The 11,531-nt window shown below is 42.8% G+C and overlaps 1 protein-coding gene across 1 annotated transcript in view; it reads left to right on the top strand.

Moving 5' to 3' along the window:
* The first annotated feature begins 6,558 nt into the window (after positions 1-6,558).
* LOC310800913 (deoxynucleoside triphosphate triphosphohydrolase SAMHD1-like) overlaps positions 6,559-11,531 on the top strand; it is a 30,287-nt gene continuing 25,314 nt past the window's right edge. The window contains exons 1-5 of the mRNA XM_083664794.1: positions 6,559-6,841; positions 8,915-8,981; positions 9,198-9,267; positions 10,736-10,896; positions 11,221-11,336. Coding sequence (XP_083520920.1) covers positions 6,658-6,841; positions 8,915-8,981; positions 9,198-9,267; positions 10,736-10,896; positions 11,221-11,336 — 598 coding nt within the window. The 5' untranslated portion in view covers positions 6,559-6,657. The remainder of the gene's footprint in view (positions 6,842-8,914; positions 8,982-9,197; positions 9,268-10,735; positions 10,897-11,220; positions 11,337-11,531) is intronic.

Raw genomic sequence — 11,531 nt, 5'->3', positions numbered from 1 at the left:
ACACTTCAAGGTCACTGTGACCTCATGAACACCATTTTCTAGCTCATTAATGCGATATCTCAGGAACGCCTTGACGGAGTTTTCTTAGAATTTGGCTCAAACGTCCACTTGGACTCAAGGATGAACTGATTACATTTTGGTGGTCAAAGGTCAAGGTCACTGTGACCTCACGAATGCCATTTCCAAGCTTGTTCATTATCATTAAAACTGTGGTACCGTGATTACAGGGCTTTGAAAAACATGATAAATACTGTCCATCATCAACCTAAGTTGGCAACTGTCTCCCAGATGCAAACGCGCAGCCTTGGTGAAATGATTTCACTGAGTGTATTAGTACTCTTTGAACATTTTCAGCACATTTTAACAATACCGTTATAATACTGATGACGGTGATAATTTTGGCCACTATAATCGTGATATGAAATTAGTCACATCGTTTCATCATTAGTACCCAACTATAAATAGCAGGAAATAATTTGCTGGGATGGATGGAGGGAGGGCGGATGGTTTATGCATACATGCAGAAGGATTAGGATGTCATAAAAGTTCATCTCTAACGTAGACTCAACTTAGTGAAGCGTAAAAAAAAGTCATTTGAAAATCCAAACTCTGTTCTGTAAATCTACTGTATATTATATACTGCTTATATATACTGCTTATATATACTGCTTATATATACTACTGTATATTATATACTGCCCACCTTTTCTAGATGCAATCCTCAGTTTATGATTATTAATCACCATTCAGGTCCAGACAGACAGACAGACAGAGCTTTGGTGGGTATATCTCTTACTCATCTCTATAGTGTGTGTGTGTGTGTGTGTGTGTGTGTGTGTATGTGTGTGTGTGTGTGTGTGTGTGTGTGTGTGTGTGTGTGTGTGTGTGTGTGTGGCAGCGGGCACGGGCCGCAGCGAGCTGGACGAGCTGCAGGAGGAGGTGCTGAGGAGAGCCAGGGAGGAGGAGCAGCAGAGGTGGCAGGAGAAGGAGAGAGAGGAGGCGCTCGGCTTCAACCCCACACCCAGCAAATACCTGGACCTGGACCAGCTGCAGAGCCAGGGTACCATATACACACACACTAGTGCAGTCGCCACTACTGCACTTCAAGTCCATGGCACACCAATAAAACATTGTCCAACAACTGCCAACGGATGTTGGAGAATGTTTGGTTGGTGTACCATGGGCTAAACACAGACAAACAAAGGGTTGAACATGTGGAATCTGACCAAACATCTCCAAACAAGGACAGACAGCCATGATGGCACACTGAACAAACATCTGTGTTTGAATGTGTTTGTTCTAGATTGTTTGATTGGTGTGCCCTGGGCACCAGTGTATGAAACTGAGACCTTTGTGTTGAACACCACTTTTATGATTTTTGAAGCGTAAATGCGATCCTCCAAAATTGCGATAGCCAGAAAATGCTTCAAATATCTTTTTCTTCTTCCCCGCCCCCCAATTTGTGAACATTATCTTGCTGAACACAAAAGGTCTCAGTTTCATAAACGTTGTTAACCACAGACCTTCTTTCAGGCATCTAACCAAAATCCCCAATACAAAAATCCCATTGACTTCCAGATGAAGGAACCAGGCGATGCTAACTCATTCCTGTGCCACTCCATTGACTTTTCCACGGCAGCCATTTTGTGTCTAAAAGCCAGACCAGTGCTTCTCAAATGTTTTCACATGAAGGACCCCTAAACTGACAAAAATTACACCACGGACCCCCATTTGATAGGATTTTGTCCCCCATATGATAATAAGATGGATGCTTTTAGATGTTTCATTACCAAAATATATAAAACCCATGACCAAAATAGTCATTGTGTTACTTATGAATGGAATTATAGCAGAAATAAATTAACCTTCTTTTGGCTGGGGAGGGGACCCCCTGGAACCCCCTCAAGGAACCCTGGGGGTCCGCAGACCCCCATTTGAGAACCTTTGACTGTATAATTAAACACAGGTGCAACCAAAACATTAAGAGTGTGTGTGTGTGTGTGTGTGTGTGTGTGTGTGTGTGTGTGTGTGTGTGTGTGTGTGTGTGTGTGTGGTGTTTCTTTTTGGCATCTGTATAGATGTATGCATGACATGTATGTATTTTATATTCGATGTCTGTTGCCTGCTGCTGTCTGGTATCTGGATTTTTTTTTTATATATTTCTTTTACTTTATTGTCCATATTATTTTATCTTGTGATCTCTTGTGCTAACCTATGCATGCAGCTATAGACATTGCATGTTTTCACTTTATGTAGTTTATTGTGTTTTCTTAACTCTGAATGGCTTCTGAATCCACCTGCCCAGGGACTCCAGATGGAAATTAGCCTATGGCTAAATTTGTTACAATGCATCTCTTCCCTATGAGGATTAATGTCTATTGTATAGGAGGGGGGGGGCATAAGATGATTATAGAATAGTGGGGGAGGGGCATATTTCTGCTATAAAAATGTATAATAATCACGTTTATTATTTTCCATTTTTCCTAATTTTTGCTTTTTTTTTTTACTTGTGAAATAGAGAATAGTTTAATTTCAGTCTCTTCTAAATTAAATGTATCAGGTTGAAATGGATGACTGAACAGGAAGAAAAACAAATCCAAAAGGGATTAATGATATTATATTATCAATACTCAAACATTTGGGGAATGCCCTATAATAGTAAGAGCACCAGTGAATGAGCAGATAGGCTGCACACTTCCCATACAAAAGATTTCACTGTCCTAATGATTCTGTTCTGTTCCCCAACTGCCTGAGCCATAAGCAGCCTAAGATCTGAGAGGCCTGGGGGCTTATTTTGCTTATACTCTAAAGTACGCTTGTTGTTTTGTCCACACGTGAGGGAACAGTTAAAGAAAAGCCTATTGGCATGTGGGATTTAGCTCTAAACCTTTTCCCCTGGTTTGAGTTACCGGTAGTAGCCTAATTATTGCAGATACTTGGAATAGTTCAGCATCTTCTCGGCCATGATGCAGTCCATGCTGCTTTGGGGGAACATGGAAAGTGCCTGGCTAATATTTGATTGACAGGAGGCCCACACTGTTGAAATGATTTAGGTTCAGGTTACTGTACAATGATCCCTGACTGTTAAAGCCAAGCCTTTGTTTTAACACACGTGGTTGTTTGAGCTCCACGGTGAAAGAGAGTGTCCATGTAGTGGGAACTAGAGGTCACTGCTGAGGGACAACAGACTAGCAACTTGTGAAGTCTTTTAACTAAGTTCAAGGTCCAGCAGATCCCACATCACAGCACATTCTTGTAGTTATTTTTTGGAGTAGGAGGAGCTAAGGCACATCTGTGTCCATGGTACACAATTGATATGTGTCCATCCAATATATTAACATGTAATAAATTATGTATTGTTATAAATTCTTACTCAAATCTGGCAAATAATAGCTTACTTTCGTCCCCAGGTGGGAATCGAACCCACGACCTTCGAGCTGTGAGGCGATAGTGCTTACCACTGCACCACCGTACCTCCTAATAGCTTACTTTTAACAGGATTTAATAATAGAGGGCTGGAAGAATCTTGTAAAATGCTGATGAATGGTCTTGTAGACAGTAAAATTGTATAAAGAGACTAATGTCTTGCCATTTAATAGAACATGTATTTAATGGAGATTTTACATTGTGTTCCCCATGTCATTAAAGTTATATTTAGCCAAGAGTTAATAGAATACATCTTAATTTGACGCATGCTGTTGACAAAACTGTCACTAAGCTAGCTCTCTGTTTGGTTCTCTGACATTGGCCGTGCTTGCGCCTGAAAAATGTGGCAATACTTTCAAAAACAAAGGCCTTTGTATGAAAAGTGGTGGCAGTGAGCTGGATTTAATATTGAGCATTGCTTTATATTCCTTTGCAAAACCTGAATTTTTAATCCCTTTATCACCTAAGCCAGGGGTGGGCAACTATTTTTCATGGGGGGCCACACATGAGAAACCCAGATTGTTGCCGGGGGCCGAACAAATATTGTCATGCCATAACCCATGGATGGGCAACTTTGATGATAGAGAGGGCCACAAAAAAATGTCCTCGCTACCAGGTTTTGCTGAGGGCTGAACGGCGCCAGCACGAAAAAATTTGGGCATTTGAAGTCAGGTTTAGAGGAATAACTCATTTTAAATTAACAGTTGTGATGTCATTATTCAGTCTTAACCACCAATATTTGATCCTTTTCTCACTCACTCCTATGTCACCACACTCTCTCCCTGCAGGGCTTGAAATTAACTTTTTTCACCACCTGCCAATATGGCTGCTAGATTTAAAGTTACCAGCCAATTCGAATTTCCACTAGCCGAAATGTTTTTCTTGAAATAAACCAGAATATGAGTGGGTTAATTTAAGCATAAGTATCAGTAAGTGGCCCGGGATTCTCAAAGCCTGTGTTGAGGGTCACACAAGAACAAAAATGCACTCTTGAAGCTAAATAAATCCAAAATCAACAAGTTCATTATTTAAATTTCTACTTCAATGTAGAACAGTCATTTCTTACACATGAGATTACTTTTAGCCTTTTAGTCATAAATATTATTGAAAGATATTCCATATTCCAGACTCCAGACTGAAATGCTATAACAGAAGAGTATTGGCCAGAATGACATGAACATTTGGACACTTATTCAGCGGGTATCTTGCATGTTGCGTTCAGGTGCACTGTAAAAAAAAAAAAAAAAAAAAGTTTTTTTTTTTTTTTGCAATTCCATCGCGGGCCACACAGGGGGCGCCCGGGCCGTATGTTGCCCATGTATTATTATTATAACCTTTATTTAACCAGGTAAAACAAATTGAGATACGAAATCTCTTTTACAATTGCGACCTGGCCAAGAAGGCAGCAAGTTACAGATCAGATCATACACACATTTACATACGAGATACAAAAACTAATTAAAACAGAGCACAGACTACACCAACACTGCATCAGGAGTAATAGTAAGAAGCATACGAAATAAAATCGTATATTACGATTTACATCCTAAAATCATAGTCATAAAATGATGATAAAAGAGGCATAAAATGCAGAGGCATATTGTGCACAGAGGAGTTTAAATATTGCTACAAGAGGCATAAAGTGCATAAAGAGACAAAGTGCACAGTGGAAGTTTAAATGTTGCCACATTGCTGCGTATGACCTAAGCAGTCCAACATGTTGCCCATGGGTCATCATGGCCCATTGCTAACCCTAAAAACAAACAGAGTATTGAACAACATTGCCATCTTGTGGCTATTTGTTCTAACTGGTTCCCTGTAAAAGAGAATTATGCCAGTGATCTGGACCCACAAAGCTCAGCAACCGTTTCTGCTGTCAAAAGGCCAGAGAAATAGTCCACCTCCCAGTTCTAATCAAGAAACGCAGCCATGACTGTCAATCCAGCTTTTGGGATTGACAGATCGAGCGCGCATACGCGCTCGATCCCTAGGCTCGCCCGCTACCCGGGCTTGCTACCTTGCCCGCTGCGCGGCCTCACCCGTCCTGCAGCTCGCCAAGCTGGCCCTGCAGCTCGCATTCGCAGCTCGGCCGCTGCGTGGCCTTGCCCGCAGCTCGGCTGCTGTGTGGCCTGGCCTGCCCTATTGGCGCATGTCTCCCTCAGTCTCTCTCCCCCTCTCTCTCCCTCAGTCTCTCCCCCCTCTCTCCCTCTCCTCTCTCTCCTCCTCTCCTCTCTCTCCCTCAGTCTCTCTGCCCCTCTCTCTCTTCTCTCTCCCTCAGTCTCTCCCGTGGTCATCTGTGGTTTATTACATCACTGATGATGTCACAGTGGTTTATGACATCACTGATGATGTCACAGTGGGATTTATGACATCACTGATGATGTCATTTATGACATCACAGTGGGACATGGGACAGACAGAAACAAACAGAGCCCTGCTAGCTCCCATTTATATACTGATGATGATATTATTTAAAGTAAAAAAACAAACAGGCCAATCAAAAAACTGTCATGGGGTTTTCCTCCTCTCCTCTCACACATGGGTGAAAAGTAAGTGACAGTGACAGTGAAACGTCAATAGGTTAAAAGGGTCAGTGAGAGATTAGGCTACATGATTTCAACTCCTATGCCATGAATTGCCCAAGAAGAAAGAGAGAGACGATCCCGGGCGAATGAAGGTATCTCATTTGCTCTGAATATATTTGGCTCCGCCCAGAGCCATAGCTCCGCCCTTTAGCTGTCAACCAAACCCAAAGTCAGAAAAAAGCTGCATGAAGTTAAAGATAGTTGGAAGGAAGTTATGTGGTTTCCTTTGGAAAATAAACCGCTCTAGTTGTCAGGGCATATCGGTGGTGGAGGTTTAGTCTGACAACTAGAACAATCAGGTGTGCTTTGAGGGGGAAAACAGACCCGATATTATCCTCATTAAGTGTTGTTCCCACTTCTGTATGAATGATGTTATTACTTTAAAAAGAACTAGCGTTAAACCAAAGAATTGTATTCTGAAGGCTGTAACCGGAAGTTCTATTGTGATTCTGGGGCTCTTGACTACAGACAACAGAGGCTCTTGACTACAGACAACAGAGTGAGAGGGAGAGAAACAAAAACCCGGCATTTTTCACTGCCTGGGTGTCTTGTCTTGTGTGCATATCTGAACTGATCAGCTGAAACTGCTCCCGTGACATTTCATTTGTGGGCCTCCACTCTATCTACTGCTTTTTGTCTGCTCAACATGGCGAACCGAAAGCGCCAATTAGAGCAAGATCCATCCACTGCTGACACTTTCAAAACCCCAGAGAAGAGAGTGTCTGTGGTCCGAGAGCACGAAGAGGACTTCATGAGATGGGGAGTGGAGGAAACGTGCCAATACCTGCAGCGACAACAAGGACTCAAGGAATGGGCAGACACATTTAGAAGTCTGTCTTATTATGGTTTTGGTTTATACAGTTTGATCTGTTTAAATGTATTTTCTTCTTACAGCTAACGTTAGCCTGACTAGTCCAGTCTCTTCTCCTTTTGGACAGCTGCTAGCTCGGTTAACGTCCACCTGTCCATGTTTATTTGTGTGACTTGCTAACTAATAGCTTGTTAGCTAGTTCATGTTCTTGTTACAGCTGTTGTCAAAACGTACACAGTTGCAAGCTGTAGATGCTTGATTTTGCGGCGGCTTTTCTCAAAATTTGCGATGCAATTTGCAACATTTTATGTGATTTTCTGCTGTAAAATTGCGGGAACTGGCAAAAATTGCGGCATGAGGAAAACAATTCGATTTAATTTTTTAATTTTTAATTACCGTACATTTTTTCTTTTCCTCCCATCATCATTTCTCTTCTCCTTTCTTCCTCATCCTCAATAATGCTATTATCACTTTGCCTTTTCTCATACCTTTTGCTTAGTGCTTTATATATTTCCTCTTATCCTTATTTCCTCTTTACTTTACTTTACTTTATTTCATTTGGCAGACGCCTTTCTCCAAAGCGACGTACAGAGGGATAAAAAACAAGCATAGATCATGTAACATACATAGTGGAAAGCAGAGATAATGAAAAAGATAAATAAAATAAAGAACCAAAAACAGTTGACAGTCCGTGGGCAGCATATAAGGGAGTTGAAGAAGGTTAGGGGGAGGTAAAATGGAGAGAAAAGAGATGAGTTTTTAGCCGATTGTGGAAGATGGGGAGAGATTCTGATGTCCTGACCATGGGGGGGAGCTCGTTCCACCATTTGGGGGCGAGACAGGTAAAAAGGCGAGCTTGAGAGCGGCCCTTGAGCCCGCGAAGCAAGGGGGGGGGCGAGCTGGCATGCCTTCCTTTTTAAATATACTTTATTCAATTATTCAATAAGGGGTTACAAACATTTACAGTAAATACATTTTTTTTATTTATTTTTTATAAACAGTAGAAAGGAATAGTTATCAAAAATAAGAAGTCTGTTAGAAGGTGAGCAGGTGCCAGGGTGTGGGTCTCTTTGTTCTGTCCAGTGTTCTTTGCCTTTTCAGTTCCGTTATGATTTGTTTATAGACCGGCATGCCTTCCCTGTCCTCCTCATCCCTTCCTTGTTCCTTGTTCCTTGTTCCTTGTTCCTTGTTAAATATTCAAACAACTAGACCCTAAGCTAAATATAGCCTGGGTAAACCCAGCCCCCAGTGACCTGCTCTCAGACCTGTTCTCAGTCACTAGTGACTGGGAACTGAGAGAGCAGGTCACGTGGGGGCTGGGTTTACCTAGGCTAAGCTAAATATGCCACCTGTGTGTGTGTGTGTGTGTGTGGGTCTCAAATGCTTCGCGCTAGCAAAGTAGCTGTCCAGTGACGATTTCCGTTTGTGTTCCTCCACGACAGTGTTGCAGGGAGTGCAAAATAGTTTGCCTCCACTTTTATGCAAAACATTTGGAAATTGTTTTGCGGTTATTTTTGTTGGTAAATGTGAGGGGTTTGCCCTCCTCATCACAATGCGATGACGTGTTACGTTATGTCCCATACTCTCGTCACTTCCTATTGTTGTCCCTCGTTCCCACAGCAACCAGGCAAGATGACAGTGCACACATATCTCAAACCCAGGTAAAGAATAGATGCGGCATTTTACTAACTTTTTGTGGCAAAATTGCGGGAATTTTGAAAAATTGCAAGCCCCGCAAATATCGCGGAGTTTGGTTGAATTTGCATTAATTATTGCGATCGCAAAATCGCAATTTCCTGGAGGGACTGTAGTGTCTACGTTAAGTTACACGCGTCACGCCAAGTTGATTTGTATAGCCCTAATTCACAAGCATGTCTCAGAGGACTTTACAGAGAGGGTGTCTAGCTAAATCTAGCTACGCACAATCAATAAACATAATTTAACGTGCCATTTGGGGGACGCTTTTATCCAAAGTGCTCTGCAATACCACAAGTACCAAACGCCTAACCCTAACAGTGTTGTGTTGCTCTATTCCCTGAGATACAGGAGAACTATGAAATGCCAACAACATTGTGTTTCCTCCTGTGTCCAGAGAAAAAAATAACTGGTGTCGATCTGCAGGATCTCTCCGAGACACAGTTGGAGAAGATTGGCATAGAGTAAGTGTGTCATTTGTCCTGGTGTCGGATGTCTAAGAAAACATACGAATCCTGATTCCTGCCTAACCAAAGGGGGTTTCATTCAAAGCCAATGCCCCTTGGTGTGGTATCACTATAATGGTTGACCAGAATGGCAGGCAGTCAAGCAAAACCCACAGCCCCCTTTGATGTTTCACAGTCCACTTTCTCTTACACTGCTTTTCTCTCTCTCCCTAGGCCCCGTGGTGTCCGTCTGCAACTCCTATACAGTCTCAGGAAGCTCTGGCAGAGAGCAGCGGAGCCAAAGGTATACAATGTTCTTCAAAATAACTCATGTTGAAGGATGTGGTGATAACAGAGACTGACTATTTAAAAGAAGAAAGGTGTGTAGGATAAACAGCAAGGGAAGGTCAAGACATACCAGGGTCAGTAAAGGACCATCACAGCCACCTACAGTACCATCCATTATGGTTTCTTTTTTGCTTGCTGTTATTGTTTTTGTCCTTGTCTACTCTCACTCTACAGTCAAGTTAAGTCAGCAGGCTGGAAAAAGGGGGAAGAGAGGTAGAATAAGATGAATGATGAAACACTAGTTTCATCATCCCCTCATCTTTGCTTGCCCCTTCCAGTGATATTGAACAGTGAGCTCTAAAACAACACCCTTGGAGTTGGTAGGGACTATCGTGTGGATTTCCCAGGTTGCGGAGGACGATGTTGAATCAGGAGTCCACTCCACACACATAGAAACTTAATTCCAAAATAAAACCACTACGAGGAATGACCTCAATTTAAATGTTAGGTTATTGCAGTGGTTGTGCAACGAATGAGTTGATTCCTGGCCAGGAAGACAAACTATGCGAGACGATACTGTCACGGGTTCGGTTCTAAAAATAGATAGGCTCGTGTCTAGATGAACTGGACCCGCAACATACCACGGCAGAAGGAAATAACCACAAGGCTGCCAGATGGAAAGTTTGTGAAAGGGAGGTTGACTTACCTGGCACAGGTGTGGTTGTGCAACGAATGAGTTGGTTCCTGGCCAGGAAGACAAACTATGCGAGACGATACTGTCACGGTTTCGGTTCTAAAAAGAGATAGGCTCATGTCTAGATGAACTGGACCCGCAACATACCACGGCAGAACCAAAGACCCACAAGGCTGCCAGATGGAAAGTTTGTGAAAGGGAGGTTGACTTACCCGGCACAGGCGTAGGGCGCAGACAGCAGGCCGGCCGAGGCAGACGGCTCGTGCTTTACTGGATAGCCCAAGCCGGGGTGTGGAAGCTAGCTACAACCAGCTTCCGTTCATTAGTTTAGACGCTAACAGAAAAGTATCTCACACACACTCACCCATACGTGAAAATAAAGGAATAAAGAGAATAGAGAGAACAGGAGGCGGGGGAGACAACATGTCTTCCTTGGTTGGAGTGGCCGAGAGACACCCCTTCAAATCAACTCCCACTTTCCTATGACAGCCTCACGCGATGCCATAAATCACACAACAGGGGTAACCAGCAACCATCATATTAACCAACTGTGACAATACCAAAAAGAGACTGGCATGATAGACTTTTCATTTGGGTGTTGTGAGGCATCCCAGATGCCAAGACGCTGGTCTTTGAATATGTCACACTACAAGAGGTAAAGACGGCCTCCCTGCCTCCCGAAAGACAGGCACAGATTTGTTTTTAACTAACAGTCTCTTAGCTGATAAATAATACAATACGTGTGTATATTTTTCTAATCCTAGCTGTTTGGTGTGCTGTTTTCTACCAGGTGTTTAATGATCCCATCCATGGGCATGTGGAGATACACCCACTTCTCATCCGAATCATAGACACACCCCAGTTCCAAAGACTACGAAACATCAAGCAGCTGGGAGGAACCTACTATGTCTTCCCTGGTGCATCTCACAACCGCTTTGAACACTCCATTGGGTATGTCTGTGTGTGTTTTCAGATGTGTGTGTGTGTGTGTGTGTGTGTGTGGATTCAAAATGTTTACTATTGGGGAAGTTTGGTTTGCAGACAGGGTGCAGTAAAACACACACAATAAGAACAATAAAACCTATTTGAAAACATGTAAAGAACAGTCAACAGAGTCATCAATGCAAAATATAAAGTTTTTAGCCTGATAGCAGACTAAATTGTCAACTCTGATGCATCAAAAGCTCATGATGTGTTAGTTCCAGGTGGGTAGCAGCAGGATGGTCACACAGTGGTTGTGAAAGGGGTTGTTCTGTTGTTGATGCCCTGCTGCAGGGTGGGACACCTAGCAGGACGGCTTGTACAAGCACTGAATGACAGGCAGCCAGAACTCCTCATCTCGCGCAGGGACATCCTTTGTGTGCAGATCGCTGGTCTCTGCCATGACCTGGGTGAGTTAAGAAACACACACACACACACACACACACACACTGTGCCATGCCATGACTCATCTCATGTAACTGATCATTAATAACTGGGTGTGGTTGGGAGTCAGAATAAAACTGAAACTGTAGCTTCAGTAGCTTCTATTTGGTACAAGACTTGGTAAGATATAAACATGAATAGTTTAATGCACACGCAAACAA

Source organism: Poromitra crassiceps, assembly GCF_964638095.1.
Source record: "Poromitra crassiceps genome assembly, contig: HAP1_SCAFFOLD_132, whole genome shotgun sequence".
Lineage (NCBI taxonomy): Eukaryota > Metazoa > Chordata > Actinopteri > Beryciformes > Melamphaidae > Poromitra > Poromitra crassiceps.
Note: the sequence above shows the minus strand (reverse complement) of the source record. Positions and strands in the feature narration are given on the sequence as shown.